General features: G+C 40.7%; 1 protein-coding gene across 1 annotated transcript in view; it reads right to left on the reverse strand.

Annotated features, from left to right (window-relative positions):
- The window catches only part of LOC111873761 (diuretic hormone class 2), a 198599-nt gene that overhangs the window by 36720 nt on the left and 143251 nt on the right, over nt 1–18628 (reverse strand). The window contains exons 2-3 of the mRNA XM_023868710.2: nt 12631–12749; nt 6967–7077 (exon numbers count right to left, since the gene is read on the reverse strand). Coding sequence (XP_023724478.2) covers nt 6967–7077; nt 12631–12749 — 230 coding nt within the window. The remainder of the gene's footprint in view (nt 1–6966; nt 7078–12630; nt 12750–18628) is intronic.

The following is an 18628-nucleotide window of genomic DNA, read 5'->3' on the forward strand; positions in this document are numbered from 1 at the left end:
ACAGGTAGAGACCTTGCGACGAGCTGATCACCCGCCCAAGGAGTCCTACCAAATGTGTAAGATCTAGAAAAACCGAAGTGAACGGAGAAGTTCATGGAGGTAGGCCTAGGCCCAATGGGGCTGTAGTGCCAAGGAAAAAAAAATACATGTTAGGTCATGACGTAAATGGATGGTATTAATTATTTAACCAACAGCCTTAAAACATAAAGAAAGCTGAGCTTTAACAGATATTGTAGAAGCTAATCAATATAAAAATATCAATATTAATCCAAAAACGAAAGAAAATTATGCAAATAACGAAGACGGGTAAAGAACTAAGGGTCGTTGCAGAACTTCCGAGCAACATAGTGCAAGAATAGCTTTCCACACTAACATTGTTATTGAAACATTCTTATGGCCAAGAAAACGATAGCAAACCCAAATGGAAGAAGTTGTGTATATTAATCACCTCAAGTGTCTTGGTTGCTCCCTTGTAGGTCGAACAGGGCATATATTTCGTACATAAAAATGAACGGCTTTGTGATATTAGAAATAGCAGAGAAAAGACAGAGTCTACAGAACATGTACTTAATACAGAATGTTCATGGTTTAAAAACGACATTCTCGATACAATACACAAAAAACGCCAAGGTTCATATGGAGAGGTTTAATCTCAAGAAATTAAACGAGGAAAAGGCCAAAGCGCAGTATCGTGTTGAAATCTCAAATAGATTCACAGCTTTGGAAAACTTAGACCCTGAGGTGGATATTAATAGAACTTTGGAAACTAATAGAGGATATAAAAATTTCAACCAAAGAGGGTCTGTGTTATTATGAATTGAAGAAGCATAAACCATGGTTCGATGAAGGATATTAAAATATTAGATGAAAGGAAACAAGCCAAATTGCAGTGGTTACAGGATCCAAGTGAATTAAAGGGGCTAATCTGAACAATATAAGACGCGAAACCAGCAGGCATTTCAGGAATAAAAAGAGGAAATACCGTAAAAAGACAAAATGAGCTTGCAACAAGCTGTAAGAACAAGAACATTAGAGACCTGTATAGAGGAATATATGACTTTAAGAGGGGTTACCAGCCTAGCAGTAACTTAGTGAAGGGTGAGAATGGTGATCTGCTTGCAGATTCCCACAACATTTTGAATAGGTGGAAAAACTACTTCTCTCAGTTATTAAATGTACATAGGGTTAGTGATGTTAGGCAGATAGAATTGCATACAGCTGAACCGTTAGTACCAGATACCAGCACTTTTGAGGCTGAAATTGCTGTTGCAAAGTTGGAAAGGTGCCGGTCACGGTAGCCGAGCGGTCTAAGGCATGTACTGTCTTCGCTCGCTTGGAAACCGGGATCGTGGGTTCGAATCCCACTCAGGGCATGGATGTTTAGTTTGTGTGTGTGCGTTTCTCTGTGTTTGTGTACAGGTAGAGGCCTTGCCACGAGCTGATCACCCGCCCAAGGAGTCCTATCGAATGTGTAAGATCTAGAAAAACCGAAGTGAACGGAGAATTTCCTGGAGGTAGGCCTATGCCCACTGGGGCTGTAGAGCCTTTTAAAAAAAAAACATCCATGAAATAATTAATTCTATTTGGAATTAGAAAAAATTGCCTGATCAATGGAAGGAGTCTATTATTGTACAAGTGCACAAGAAGGGTGATAAAACTGACTGTAGTAATTATCGGGGGATATCACTGCTATCAACTTCATACAAAATTTTATCCAATATTCTTCTCTCAAGGTTAAGTACATATATAGATGAAATTATTGGCGATCTTCAGTGTGAGTTGCGAAGTAACATATTTTTTTACATTTGTCAGATACTGGAGAAAAATAGGAGCACAATGAAACAGTACATCAGATATTCGTAGACCTCAAGAAAGCCTATATTTCAGTTAGGAAGGACGTATTGAACAATATTCTGAAGAGTTTGCGGTACCCACGGAACTAGTTAGCGAAATGTTTAGTAAAGTCCGTGTAGGTAAATATTTGTCTGATATTTTCCTAATCAGACTGATCTAAAACAAAGAAATGCTTTAGTGCCACTGCTTTCCAACTTTCCTTTGGAATATGCCCATTAGGAAGATCCACAAAAATCAGGTGGAACTGAAATTAAATTGGGCATATCAGCTGCTGGTCTGTGCTAATGATGTGAATCTACTGGGTGATTACAGAGATACCAAGAAGGAAACACAGAAATTTTGATTGTCTGTAGTAAGGAGGACGGTCTAGAAATAAACACAGAAGAAACTAAGTACATGTTGCTGTCTCGTCACCAGAATGCAGGGCAAAATTATGATATAAAGATAGGGAACAGATGTTTTGAAAATGTGGCACAGTTTAAATATTTGGGAACTACAGTAACAAAACACACTTAATTCTGGAAGAAATTAAGAGGAGATTGAATTCAGGTAATGATTACTACCATTCAGTCTAGAACCGTTTGCCTTCTCGTCTGCTATCGAAAAACATAAAAATTAGAATATTCAGGGTGTTGAGGAGAATATTTGTACCGAAGAGAGATGAAATGACGGGAGATCGGAGAAGACTGCATAACGAGGAGTTTCAGAACTTGTACTTTTCGCCCAGTATAAGTAGAATGATCAAGTCAAAGAGGATAGGATGGGCAGGGTATGTAGCATGAATGGGGGAAAAGTGAAATGCATATAGGATATTGGTGGTAAAGCCAGAAGGGAAGAGACCACTAGGAAGACCAAAATATAGGTGGGTTGATAGATAGGATGGAATGGTATGGATTGGATTGATCTGGATCAAGATAGGGACTAGTGGAAGTCTAATATGAACCTTCTGGTTCCATGAATTGCTGGGAAGATCTTGAGAGTTTGCGCAGTTGTCGGCTTCTCAAGAAGGGTTCAGCTCCATAAAGTTTGCTATTCTTTATAGGAGTATATTAAATTTTAGAAAGAAAGGCAAATATTTTACACTTTTTAAAAAGTCACATTAATAAAATTAGGAAACACAATTTACACCTCAACGGTAACCATATTTATAATCATAATCCCGTCTCTTCGAGTACTGTTACAACAACAGTACACAGATAGGAGCAACTGCCTGTACAGTCGATGAAACCAGCAGCGTACCTAGGTTTTTAGTTTTCTTACTATCACAAAGCAAACAAGGACACAGTCCATAAGCGACAATATTACGTAAGGTCAGAAACAAAACAAAAGCAAACAGTGAAACTGTATATTTATATTTCCTCTGGTGTAACGAATTATAATTGATTTCAGTATCACGATATTTTATGATTATATTCGATAACTTATCGGAATTCCACTCAACAGAAAAAGACTGCTTACATGATCTACGTGCGCTATTTAATGATTCATTCCATGAACTAAGAAGACGAAAAATACAGAACCACAATTGATATTCAGAACTATGATTATTATTACATATATAAAAACAATCATTCTATACGTAGGCCTATAGACCTATACATAAGTATGAATTAGGTTAAGGAGTAAGATTTGGGGCTTTCACGGCGGTGACTATGAAGAAAGCAGTCTTCTGGGATTTGGCACCGTGTATATGTGGTGTTAACCGACGTTTCGGAGGAACGTATCGCCTCCATCTTCAGGGTAGAAGAAAAAGTATAAGAAATCTGCAAGCGACAAGACCGTGAGAACGGTAAAAGCAGACTGGAAATAACACAGCTGTGTGTGAGCAGAGAGGGAAGGGGGGAAGGGCAAGTATACAAGTGAAAGCAGTGGTGAGGGAGGGGCAGGGGAAGGGAGCTGGGGCAAGCGTGGTTTTGTGTACGGGAGAGTAAAGTAAGGTTAAAGGCTGGGCTCTAAACCGTAAGCTGAGGGGGGGGGGGTTGTTATGTTGGTTGGTCATGGCCTTGTGGCCTTCTGGATCTGGCGTCATATCCCGGTGGGGGTTTTTTAAGAGAACAGATAAGAGGTTTCCAAGACTTGCTGAGACGAAACCCCTCCTCTCTGTTCATATTCCCTGGATGCAGTTCGATCTCAATGGCTTCCCTAATGATGCGATCCATATAGCGCGTCTTGGTGGCGAGGATGGAGGTATTCTGAAGCTGAATGCGGTGTCCCAGTTCGATGCTGTGTTCAGCTACGGCCGACTTGTCTGGATGTTCGAGACGGATGTGCCGCTGATGCTCCTTCAACCTCGTGTCCACGGAGCGGCCTGTCTGCCCTACCGGGATATGACGCCAGATCCAGAAGGCCACAAGGCCATGACCAACCAACATAACAACCCCCCCCCCTTAGCTTACGGTTTAGAGCCCAGCCTTTAACCTTACTTTACTCTCCCGTACACAAAACCACGCTTGCCCCAGCTCCCTTCCCCTGCCCCTCCCTCACCACTGCTTTCACTTGTATACTTGCCCTTCCCCCCTTCCCTCTCTGCTCACACACAGCTGTGTTATTTCCAGTCTGCTTTTACCGTTCTCACGGTCTTGTCGCTTGCAGATTTCTTATACTTTTTCTTCTACCCTGAAGATGGAGGCGATACGTTCCTCCGAAACGTCGGTTAACACCACATATACACGGTGCCAAATCCCAGAAGACTGCTTTCTTCATAGGTTAAGGAGGTTAAGAAAGTCTTTGTGATAAAAAATTATGAACATACGGGTTTAATTTTGTCGTAAAGTAAGGAATGTAAATAAATTTAGTATGTGATTATCCATACGATATCGAGCAATTATAGTGGGATATATTTCCATGAGACTTTATGATTAACTTCATTTTACAAGCTGAAAACCTTTTATATTTCGGCTTGAGAGCTATAATTGAAATTAAGCATGTCATGAAGGTGACTGCTGAATTGGAAACGCATTGCAGACTACGTAGAAATTATATTATTAAATTTTTTATGTTAGACGGTTTGATTGTTACCAGAATGGATTCATACTAAATTTAATGAAAGTCAGTGAATTATTATATAACGCACTGGAACCGACGGAAGCAGACATGATGTACCGTAAGACTATGTTTCCTTGGAAAGAGTAGTGGGCTAAGAACAATCTCGCAGACTAGGACTGGAAGCCAGAAATCTAGAAGCTCGCTATCATTGCTCAGCCCCTAAGATGTTGTGCGGCCGGTGCGTGGGGCACTTGGCACGGATAGTGACAAAGAACCATTGGCAGTCACAAAGAATTGGCCTGCCACCAACGACAAAGAAGTCTGATGATTTCATATGATTGTATAGCTCCTTATAACTTTTGTTCTATATAAACTGTATGAGTTGAAATACTGAACACTATATTTCACAAGACAGAAGTGTGTGGATGTGAAACATGGTCTCTGACTTTGACAGAATAATATGAATTAGACGTGTTTCAATACGTAATTCTGAGACAAGAACATTTTGGATGCGGTAAAGTAGATGGTACTGAGCCAGAAAATTATTTATATAGGTTATCTGATATTATTGGGGCAAACGGTAGCGTAGTTGGTTGAGGGACTGTGCTACAAGCCGGAAGGTCGCGGGTTCAAGTCCCGATGAGGTCATTGGATTTTTTCAATTGACCTAATCCTTCCAGCCGCACTATGGTCCTTGGGGTCGACTCAGCTGTTAACAGACATGAGTACCAGGAATTAATTAAATAATTTTCCTGGACAGTAAAGGGCGGCCGGCGCGTAAGGCTGACAAAGTGACCGCCATATTTGAGCCGATTGTCTACTTAATGTGGGACCCTCAACGTCTCTCAACCCTACGGGCCTTCACGGCCTGGTACAGGGATAGCTTTACTTTACTTACTTTTATCTGATATTATTAGTGTTGTGAAGTAATGGAGGTTACACATAGTTCGGGTAAAGTAGGAAAGGCATACAACATTTTGGAGGGAACTATTAGGAAATGGATACCTTCATAAGTACGTGCTGTACACGAAAAAAAATAACAATTTTTAATAGGCAATTAGCCGGGCACAGTGGCCGCCCGGCTTAAGGCATGAACTGTCTTCACTCGTTCGAACGCTGGGATTGTGGGTTTCAATCCCACTCAAGGCATGGACGTCTGTGTGCCCTTTTATAATGTGTTTGTGTTGTCATGTGTGTAGGTAGCGGCTTTGCGCCGGGCTGATCACCCGTCCAAGGAGTCCTACCGTCGGTGTAAAAAACATTACGAAACTGAAGAAGAGGCCAGGTCCAAACAGAGGGCTGCAGAGCCGTTGATGAATGAATGGATGAAATAGGTAATGATCACTCTAGACTCTGACATGTTCATGCTGAATCGAACCTGGACCGCGTTCCCCACGACCTTATTTATTATCATGTAGTAAAAACTAAATACATGTACTACGGACACCAACATTTAATTTTTTAAAGATAAGGCTTATCTTATGTTGTTTAGTTTTCGTGATTACAATATTTACTTTACTTGTTTATGTTACTAATATTGATCAGAATTTTTGTTACATTCTATCTGAAATGTAGCGATTACAATATAACTTTTGTAATGACTGGCAACTTTACATCATTGCAGACGGAATGTAGCAATAATTTTAAATATATCTTCATTTTAACTGGCTACTGGCTGGACAACCGAAGGGTCGGGGTTCGAGTCCCGGTAAGGTCAAGAATTTTATCTTTTTTACGTGTTCCAGACCGGCTCTGGGGGTCCACATAACCTCCTATCCAATAGGTACCGGGGTCTCTTTCCCTGGGGGTAAAGCAGCAGGGGCGTGAAGCTGACCACTCACCTCCAACTAGTGCCAAGATCAAGAAAATGTTGATCTATACATCCACTCACCCACACGCCTTCATGGCGTAGTCTTTAGTTAGTTAAGCAGAGGAACAAATTTATATTAATGTTTTATCAACATTTAATTTTACATCAGTCCCGTATTACGCTTAATTTATAAATTTATGGGCACGATACACATCGATATATACATTATTAGACATTTATTGAACATTGTTACGTTGATGTTTACCGTACCTTCACTGTCAGCATTTCGTCTGAGGAACCAGCAAGAAAGTACTTACTTCTCTAGGTCATTGGCGCGGATGAGGGACTGTCCTAGTCTGGCCAGCATCTCCAACACGTACTCTGAGTCGGGCTCTGAATCCTGTTCCGAAATAAAGTTGTTCCTGTGGCTGTAACACGTTAACAAACCTTTATTAATTAGGCGGCCATCGAGTTAAACACGAACAAGAGAGTCATATGTTTCTATCATACTGGATACAAAGCAAAATAGTAGTATATACAAACTGCCTCTGGTAAGAAAGCCAAGATTCAGTACTACAATAAAATTATTAGTGTAGTCTGTTACCAAACAACATTTGGCGGATCAAGTATTTATCGTGTCTTCTTTGTTTCGAGGAGTATATTTATTACCGTATTTTTGGGGGAAGAAGAAAGGTGTCAGAAGTTCTCCATGAATTTATTGTATACCATATTCTGCCTGACTTTATGAAATTACGACTGGATTGTTAATTAGTTCACAGGTTACTTAACAGTGTTTAACCGTATAACGAGGTGGAAGATGAATATAAAGAACGAGTATGTAAGGATTTTGAAGAAGGCTGTAATGACTTATTTCAAGGTATAATTTTATTCCGGTATTCGCTTGGAAGGGCTGAGGAAAATGACGAGACACCTCAATCATAATTCGAATTGGATTCTTTCGTAATGAAAATGAAACCTGTTGCAGCTACACTAACTAACATATTGGTTAGAATAATTTTATGCTGGTTTCGTTAACGAACATTTATTTTACTTCACCTTCAGATGTGACATAAGCATTGTCATTACTGTAATTTGTGCATATTACATGTTGAACTGATCCAATGACCGTTTGTAAGAGCGATTTAATTTCTTTATTTTGCTGTTTTCGCCTCAATTTTCGTAGGTGTCCCATGCCTGTTGTCTTTTGTTGCTTCGGCTCAGAATCATGAGTAACGCCATCTGATAGAGTTCTCTTCAGTTTATGTGATCAGATCATGCATCCATTTTACTCACTTATGTTGGCTTTTCTTATAACAGAAGAAACAATCGATTACGCGACCTCTTTCTTCTGCTCTGATGAGAGAGTCTTCGAAGAGTTAAATGAAATTTAGAATCTAAAACAATGAAAATGTTTTTACGTGCTTGAAGTTATTGAACCTTATACAGTATTGTTTCAGTGGTACAAATTCGGAATGAAATGCGTTAATGATTTTCGATTCTGAAACGCTTTTCATCTCTTATTCTGTTTGGGTGTAAAACTTGATTTCTCGCCGTAAAATAATGTTTGAGCAGTAAGTGCCAAGGACAATATTTGGAATTGTGTGTGTATGAATGAGAGAGAAACGGAGGGAGAAAGAGAAAGGAATAGCAGATGGATGTACGACATTACACAGCGAGGTTCTCGACCTACAACAAATTTTTGTAAGGGCAATGGAAGAAAGGATACGATGGACAACTAAAGGAAATGAGAAATGCTCAAAAAACTTTTGTCTGACGGTAGGAGATCTCTTCGAAGAAATGCTTAGGTGGTAAGATAGTACTAAGATGAATATTAAAGGAAAAGGGTGGACCGTGGTTTTCTGTCTCAGGTTAAGATCCAGTGATTGGTTTTAGTGAAGAAACTTAGGATTCTATAATACACAAGGAATTCCTTGACTAGCAGATTTTAAATAAAAAAAAAATGAACTTCTGCACAATGAAGTTAGCATCGAAACTTTTCAGAAGGAGTGTCTGAACTCGAAGTGAATAAGAAAACAGTCCAAGGTGCACGTATATAGAAATTTGACTCCAGACACTAGATTAAAATTAAATGCACTACAGTTAATTTTTAATATTAATATTGTGACATGACGTCTGAAGACCGGAATACCGGAACCATAGTAGATGCTAAGCAACTACTCGGTAAAACGTCCCCGCGGCAACGAATAAGCAAGCAATAATAGAGGTATTTTTGAGGTATTACGATGGGAACGGTGTTTTCTGTTGGATCCGCCCCGAGGCTATATAAAGAGGATCCCAGGCCAGCTGAAATAATAATAGAGAGAGTCTCTTGAGCTGGCAGTCGAATGATTGAGAAGAGATGGAAAAAAAAAAGGAATTAGGCAGTGAAAAGGAGATTTCGTGTGTGATGCAGTTAAAGTGAGACTGATATAATTACTGTGTTGAAATCCGTTGCCTGGATACGACTAGTGAAGACTGAGAACCCTAGTATGTGTATAAAGGTGAACTGTAAAGTGTGCATATCAACGATAGCGCTGTTATCATTTGTAGTTACGAGTTGAGTGCATAAGTGCAGTAAATCCAATCCAAACCTCGTCAAATAATAACACAACCCTAGATACATGACAATATATACAATTACTGAGTAATTTCACAATTTAACATCTTATCGTCAAATTTAGTTTCAAATCCTTTTCATCTAAATATTTTACTACTAAGTGATTTTACTTTTAAAGTTCCAAATTATCTTGAGACAAGAGAGTTATGGAAATGAAAGAACTGAAGTATTGTTGCGTTTAGAGGAATGAGAAGAACAGAGCAGGGCACTCCACTAGTAAGTAATTAATGTAAGGGGCATCAAGTTTAAATGTCAGCTAAGTGATCTTTAACCAACCGTCACCATTAAAAAACTCCGTTGCTGAAATATTAGAGCAATTGGTTAGAGGGAACGCTGTTGTTTCAAGTTCTGAACTTTGTGCTTCCGAGGTAAAGAGGTTCGTTAAAACAGTTTCATAATGTGGAGCTTGTAATTAAATTAAGTGATGCTTGCATTTGATTTAAGGCCCTTGGTTAACTTTTTAATACGATAATGTTTCAGTGTAAATTTTAAGGAAGTACCAACAGGGTGCTGAGGAGAATATTTGGACCGAAGAGAGGTGAAGTGACGGGAGGTTTGAGAAAACTACACAACGAGGAGCTTCATAACTTGTACTCTTCTCCAAGTATAATTAGAATGATCAAGTCAAGGTGGATGAAGTGGGCAGGGCATGTAGCACGAATGGGGAAGATGAGGAATGCGTACAGGATATTGGTGGGAAAGCCAGAAGGAAAGAGACCACTGGGAAGACCAAGGTGTAGATGGGTGGACAATATTAAAATGGATCTTAGAAAGATATGATGGGATGGATTGGCTTGATCTGGCTCAGGATAGGGACCGGTGGAGGGCTCTTGTGAACACGGTAGTGAACCTTCGGGTTCCATAACATTCTGGGGAATTCTCGAGTAGCTGCAGAATTGGCGGCTCCTCCAGAAGGGCTCAGCTCCATGAGCGAGTAAGTAAGTAAGTAGCTACCACATTACTCTTATCTTGAACATAACGTGGAGGTTGAAAACATACTGCAGAAATTTGGTTTTGATGTTCTTGCTTAATTCAAACTAAACTTCAGGGTTAATAAAGCCTATTCTTTTTACTAGGAATAATGGCGAAGAATTTTTAATTAATTTCGTTTCAATTTTTCACGTTTATACTTATGGATTAGACTTCAGTGGGTATTATTGTCGAGCCATCCTACAGGCGGACTGGTGGTTACAAAATAAAACATCTAACCTGCAAGGGCAAAACTATATTGATTTAGGCTAATACACAATTAGCGAGAACATATATCCAAGAAACATTATTCTCTGAATAAGATCACAGCTGAAATATTTTATTATATTTATTTTTTCTGTACTATATTTAACATTGGACAGTCCGGAATAAATTAACTGAAACATTCTGGTGAGCGTGCTGAGCAGTTTTATTTAGTTGCAAACATCCTGATTTGTATTCTGTGTTACTGGATTTGACTCCTAATTGAAGATTTTTATGATTATCCTTACACTCTATCCAGCCGAATACCAGGGACGATATCTGGTTATAAGCCACCACTGCCTCCTTCAAAATATTTCTGCACTACAATTCATTATCATCCTTCCATCTCATTCGAAGCTGTGTAACTTCCAAACTTAAGGCCGCGCCATAGCTCAAGCGGTTAGTCGCTGGCTTCCCGTCGCGGCGGCCCGGGTTCGATCCCGGGTCTGGTCAAGTGGGATTTCTGATGGACAAAGTGGAGCTGGGGCAGGTTTTCTCCGGTTTCCCCTGCCATTCTTCATTCCACCAATTGCTCCACAATCACCCTCACCTATCATCTGGGGCTGGTACAATAGGCCAGAAGTGGCCGCAGTACAAGTGATTTACTCCCACCCCACTAGCAATAAAAAAAGAACTTCTGAACTTAAAAACAGTATTGTTGAGTAACCGAAGAATGTCTCATTACTCAGAGAAGGTTGTCTCTGTTTAATTTACTTATTTTATATTTTACATTTCATAGAACTGAAGTGAATGACTCTTCTGTAGTTACTGAAAGACGCGGCATTCTTTAGTCTCATCGATACAGTATCCAATTATATGGTAAACGTAAGGTAAAGCTATCCCTGTAACAGGTCACGGAGGCCTATAGGGTTGTGAGACGTTGAGGGTCCCACATTTTCTGACAGTCGGCTCACAGATGGCGGTCAGGTTGCCGCCTTTTACTCCCAGGAAGATTCCTGGTACTCATTTCTATTAGAGGCTGAGTCGAACCCGGGGCCATAGTGCGGCTGGAAGGATTAGTTCAATTAAGAATATCCATTGACCTCATAGGGAATGGCACCCGCGATTTTCCGGCTTTGTAGCGTAGTGTCTCAACCAACTACGCTATCGCGTGCCCTTTCGAATAATATGCAAATGCAATTATGCATAATATTATAGTACAGCAGGGACGGTAAGAGGTGCAAATGCTAATTTAGTGATTAGGCATGATGAAATGGAAGGGGGGGCAGGGTTGTAATCGGCCGTAGCCTATTGAAAGGCACTATCAGGAAATTCTCTAGGACGGTATGAATAGCCTCGGGATTCGATTCTCTGATTATCCAAATTAGTTTGAGCTGCCTGTCCTCGAATTTAACTGGTGCTGCTGTGTTTTCAGTTCCGTACTTACAACAGTAGACTTCAAAACGTCAGAAATATTAAATAATCCGGATTATGAAATTGACGACAACAGCTCCTTTACGTCACATTGTTACAAGTTAAGAGCGTAGTACTATAACTGTCGTCATTAACTGCGTCATAGCTGTTTAAGGGATAAGTGATTAGAATGAAAAAGAGGTAGTGATACACTTTCTTACTTTTTTTTTAATTTGCTTAGTGGGGGGTGGAGTCCATCTGGCCCACTCGGCACGGCGGCCTATTGTAGCTTGCCCCGGGTGATTATAATGATGGAGAATTTGGTGGAATGAAGATTGGCAAGGGAAACCGAAGTACTCGGAGAAAACCCGCCTCAGCGCCATTTGTCCACCACAAATCCCACTTGACTTGACCTTGGATCGAACCCGGGCTGCCGCAGTGGGAAGCCAGCGACTAACCGCTTGAGCTATGGCGCGACCCACTTTCTTACTTACTTAATTAATGGAGCCGAGCCTTTCTTGAGGAGCCGAAAATTCTGCAGCTATTCAAGAATTTACCAGCATTTTATGGAACCCAAAGGTTCATTACTGTGTTCACAAGAGCCCTCCACTGGTCCCTATCCTGAGCCAGATCAACCCACTAAGATGGTAGAGATACACTAGAGGAAATACTATGAAAGCATACGTTTTTATTTTGGGAATTAAATGTGAGTCACCAGGTGAATCTGTTGTTGACCTGTTCCAGCATACCGCTCGGTGAAGGCCCTGTGTGTCCTTACCTAGACAGTGGAGCACTTTCTGCGGTGTGGGAGACACTAAGGACGAGGATGGCCCCAACCAGCAGGGCGCTCGTCAGCAGGACTACGCAGGAGTTCATGGCTCTGAGACCTGTAGCTACCTGCAACACATCACATCACAGCTTCGTCAGCTTGAAACAACATAGGATCGAACCTCGAGAAAGGATGCCGTAGCTGGTCTCTTTCGTGATTTTCTCAAATCACTGTATTGGTGTCCATTTAGCACTTGAGAAAACAGGAAATACAAAGTGAGATCAGTTACTGTAGTTGAATTCTTTCGTGAAGAACGCCGCCTTCTGAGATGTGACGCCTGTAGATATTGTCTAAACTGACGTTTCTGAGGAACATATCGCCTCCATCTTCAGGGTATAACAATCCGCGAGCGAGGAACCGGCGTGAGCAGTTGGCTGCAACTACCCTGAAGATGGAGACGATACGTTCCTCCGAAACGTCAGTTTACACTATATCTACACGGCGCCACATCCCAGAAGATGGCAATCTTCATAGTCACCGTCGTGAAAACCTCAAATCGAATTCTTTCGTGAGTTTGTCAGATGACTGACATGATATCCACTTCGAACTTGTGACAATAGGAAAACTGAACCTCTAGAACAACTGCTTTTCCTGGATTCCTTTCATCATCTTCTTACGAAAGACGGCAGCTACTGTCGAGTTGTAAAATAGGATAAATTTGTTTGCCGTCTAGAAAAGATGTCACCACAATACTGAACCAAGCCTAACGAGATCAGCCCCTTTATATCTTTGGCTCCCAAATCTTTGATTCCTTCAGCCAGCAAGTTTAGTCTGCAGCGCATCTTAAACAGTCGTTTCTTCCGGTTTCATCATAGGGAGACACAGGACTGACGGTTTGGAATGAATATAGACTCTCCATTCCCAGTTAGGAGTACATCCTCAGACTTGCAGTACAGGATGGGATTGTTACATCGGGGTATAAAAACATATATTAATTATGTATTAAATATGTATGACAGGTCCGTTACTAAAATTAATACTCTGCTAACAATACGCACAACCTATTGATTTAACTGATTCTATGCTATCAGAAGACAAAGGTTCAACACCATGAACACCAAAGTCCACCATTCGACACGATCCTGAACATGTTCCCTCAGCCTTCCATATTTACAACCCATCCATATAAGATCCAGCTCAGTGTTATCTTCCGATCTCTCGGTCATCCAAGTGGAAGTTTTCCAGGAGATATTCCAGCCATAATTGTACACCCATCGCCTATCTTGTCGCATGTTCAGCCCTATCCAGCAATAGGCCACTAGTGATCTGTATACGAATAAATAACAAAGTATTCAATTCTTTTTTGTTTTTGTATTATAACCGTCAACACAACACAACGACTGGTATGGAAATATCTTTAGCGGAGACAGTAGATGTTGATGTACATTTTACTTATTTATTACAAATACTTTTTCTCCCTCTACTTCTGCGGTATATTATATCCTACCTAGTTTACCTTTCTGGGGCCCAAATATTTTTCTGAGAAATGGTAACGAGTAGGTGCTGTGGGATGTTACGTTCCTCTAAGAGGAGATTACGCATCTCAGTTTTTTCGTGGCCGTAATATTACATCCCGTAGTTAGTGGACTTAAGCGGCCTCCGTAGTCTAGGGGTAACGTTCCCACCTCATGACTCAAGGTACGCGGGTTCAAACCCGGCGGAAGTCGTGGAATTTTTAAGGGCGGAAAAAATAAGGGAACAAGTCCTCTGAGCAAAATTAGGCAAAGTTTCCCGCCCAAGTAGTTTCCAATTCCTCCGGTAGATGGGGAAGTATCGGGTACCACTGCCAGAGAGGTGGCCGATCTCGCTGGCAGGACGGGGCTGATAGCGAGCACCAGTACTGGCAGGGCATGGCGACGGGTAGAATATCAAAAGGGGATGTACAATAGATTATTAGTCGCGGTGCATGGGGAAACCCACCCCCTCTACAAATAATAATAATAATAATAATAATAATAATAGTGGACTTAGTTCTGTAACTGGACAAGTGGCTTTAGTGTGCAGAGAAGCTGTGGACATGCGCAGTAGAACGTGCACGCACCCTATGCAAGATGTAAGTTCTGTTTAGCTGCAGATTCCGTCAGAGGCCTAAATAGGAGAAAGCTACTGGATATTGGGCGTAGTCTTCTCACGCTGGAGCTGGAGTAGGATCGTCATAAGGAAACGCTAAACGAGTTTCTGCGTTTTATGGCCAAGCCTTATGAAAGATTTTGATGGAACCATAATACAATATTGTATTATTGGGCCGAAGGGTTAAGACATTACCGCATGAATGATGGTGAGGTTAGCAAGTTTAAGTTCCAAAGGACAAGGCTTCGTGCGATGTGTCCCTAGCACTCCCACTGGCTCTACAGCCCCATTGAGCCCTGGCCTCTGATTTTCAGTTTCATGATTATTTTACAGACGGTAGGACTCCTTGGACGAGTGATCAGCTCGTCGCAAGGCCTCTACCTATACACAGGACAACACAAACGCAGCAAATATCCATGCCTTATGTGGGATTCGAACCCACGATCCCGGCTTCTGAGCGAGCGAAGACAGTACATGCCTTAGACCCCATGGCTACCGTGACCGGCATTCCTAGCAAGTATTCAAATTAAACTATACTATACTGTAGATATACGCCGTATCCGGCTTCCCGGAACAATATACGTAACACATAGATATGTAACATTCATGATCACGTTTCGAACATGTTCAGTTATATTAAAAGTAGAAATTCCTAGAAAATATGAGTGAAACTGTTTAATCTGCAAGCTTTTGAAGAATACCAGTTAGATCGTAGTGACGGTGCCAATGATAGTAAAATGTGCAAGTATTCGCTTAGTGGGGGATGGAGTCCTACTGGATCCACTCGGCACGGCGGCCACTGATTGGCCTATTGTAGCCTACCCCGGGTGATTATGATGATAGAGAATTTTGTTGGAATGAAGATTGGCAGGGGAAACCGAAGTACTCGGAGAAAACCCGCCCCAGCGCCACTTTGTCCAACACAAATCCCACTTGACCAGACCCGGGTCTGTCCGTCGCGGTGGGAAGCCAGCGACTAACCGCTTGAGCTATGGCGCGGCCTCAAATGGGCAGGTAAGTTAGACTCTTCAGTCTCTCTGAATTTACTGCTTGAAGCTGGAAATATGATTAGAGACGTTTACAACTTTGATTTTATGGTGAATTGTGCTAAATTTATGGCTTTTAATTTGCTTTGGCGGTATATTCTTTCTCCTATTCATAATAATGCTGTTGCCACAGAAACAAATGTCTGTTAACAACTTCTGACAGACCGTAGAAGACTAAACTGGCGATTGTTTCCCGTCGCGGATGAATTTTCATGGCTTACAAACGTGGCAATTCGGAAGCTGGGTTGTAATATGTCATAGAATGGTAAACAACATCTTGAATAGGATTGTATAGCCCTACCACCAAGTCGTGTGGTTGGGCAGTTTCAATTAAATCTTGTACTAATTAGTGGTAAGCGGGCGTAGGAAGGTCTAGAACCTATCCGACCTGTTTGGGTACAGTAAAATGGTAATGACAGGTCCAACTCACTTCGTTCCAGAAGAGTGGTGACACATAAATGGGTTTACATGTTTTCCGAGCACAATACAGCTCGTAATTTATACAGGATTGCATAATTACTTCTCCTACCCCGGAATTCTCTCAAAATAAATAATAGTATCTGAATAAATTGCTTATTAATTGTGCATTTTAACAATTTTTCTTGTAACCACATTCATGAGCTTTTTGAGGTATCTTCCACGTGCGCTTTTAATAAACCCCATAAAACATAAACAACAGGGAAATTTCAATGTTCTGTGAAATTTGAGATACGGCTGTGACCATAGACATAACAGCCTTTCAGAATGTGACGTTATGTAGTTTGGTAACTACGAAAAAATATTTTCTTATCTCTTTTCCTCCTACGTTTCTTACCCATGCTCTCCCAGCCCAAACTACCCACGCCCTCTTTTAGGGCCACCGTTTCGTATTGTGACATGACGCCCGAATGTCGGAATAATGATGTCAGAATAGACGTTCATTGCTAGGCAACGACTCGGTAAACATATTTCCGCGGCAAGGAATACGCAAGCAACAATCGAGTAACTTCCATTGCTATGCAACGGCGCTGTAACCACGCCTTCCCAATAATAAGTGTTTTCTGCGTGGTCCGTGCAAAGTGGTTATAAAGAATAGTTAATTTGATGTCATTTGGTAAAGTGAGCCGAGTTTCGAGACACCAGTCTGACAGAATATGAGCTTGGGAGCAGAGGAATTGAACTGATCGATTCTTTGGAATTTGGCAGTTGCAGAATAATGGGAAGAAAGGAATTAGGCTGTGAAAAGAGCACTTTATGTGTGATTTGAAATGACAGGCTGTTATAAATCCGTTGCCAGGATACGACAAGTGAAAACTGAGAATATTAATGTGTGTGTAACGATGAACTGTAAAGCACGTAGATCAGCGGTAGCGCTGTATTGCCTGTAGTCCTGAATTGTGTGAATAAGGTGTGAATAAATCCAATCATCCAATCCAAAACCCCGTCTATAAGTCACTAATATACATGGCAGTACTATCTCACTTACTCTGCGGCCTCTGTCCTTTTCTATATAATCTGCACCTTTTTATCCATCGTTATAATATTTACTGCGAGGCGACAAGAACTGTTAAAGCCAAATTGGTCGTTGTATGTGTTAAATCATGTACGGTTGCATATCGCTGAAACGACTATGTATGTACAGCAGGAATTGTGAAGGTAGGACTTCAGATTATGGTAGAGAGAGAGAGAGAGAGATGGGGTTTGACTTAGACTACCATAGGCAACATGTAGTTGCACCAGTAATTCAGAGAACTCAAAATCCTACCACATCTGCAAAACAAATAATAATTAAATTAATATATTATTAAATAAATGTAATTATGTATTTTTCAGTAAAAATAAGGTCAGAAATTATTAGTNTGACCAGATAAAATGCTGGAAACATGTTGTGATTTTAATAAAAATAAATTGAATGTTATACATTTTCTGTGTTCCGTTAGACGGAGCATGATAATCGATTAGGTTGATCACGCAACAGGATGCATTCCATAAAGATTGTTAGTGTTAATGTAAGGTAATATTTGTGATAATAAATATTATTGCTGTTCACGCTGTTAATATAAGGGTGAAGAAAATTAGTTTGAATATTTTTTACATGTTTTTTTTTTCTGATGCTAGCTCTTTGCCACATTGAAAACTCTTGAGGAGTAGGAGTGACCTGTGTGTTATTCATCAACCCTGTACCCATTTTCTTATTTATTTTCCACTACATAAGAATTTTCGGAAAGGACTTCGTTATCCTTAAAGTTATCGTATTTCGCTCTACATTAAGAGGCTGTCGGGTACTATTTTTAGCCTACATTCCTTATTTAAAAAAATAAGAGGTTTATGAGATCACCGTACTATGTGTGTGTGTGTGTGTGTGTGTGTGAATCCACCCCTATTAATGCCTAAACCAATCTATGTTATACTTGGTATGCATATCATACACCTGAGCCTATCTCAATGGCCTGTTTCATAAATCCCACCTATTTGTATTTGTGTATATATGCGTATCCTATCTATCGTTGCAAGACAACGGCCCGAAAAAACGTTACCGTTGCAAAGAGTAGACACGCGACGATAGAAGGATTGTTGGACGCATAATTNTTCCCGCTGCAAAGAATAGACACGCGACGATAGAACGATTGTTGGACGCGTCACTTTCTATGCGGTCCCTGTCATATGAAAAGAAAAGAGGCCATTAGTTTTTCTCAGAACGTCTTGTTCTTACGTAATCTTCCAACTGTGCAGAGGTTTCTAATTCTCATATGCATTCGACAGTTCCCCTAAGATGGGGCATCGATTCAACGTTATGACGTGACGTTGATATGGACTTCTTTTTTATTGCTTGTGGAGTGGTACTAAGTCCC

This window comes from Cryptotermes secundus, unplaced genomic scaffold, assembly GCF_002891405.2.
Source record: "Cryptotermes secundus unplaced genomic scaffold, Csec_1.0 scaffold142, whole genome shotgun sequence".
NCBI lineage: Eukaryota > Metazoa > Arthropoda > Insecta > Blattodea > Kalotermitidae > Cryptotermes > Cryptotermes secundus.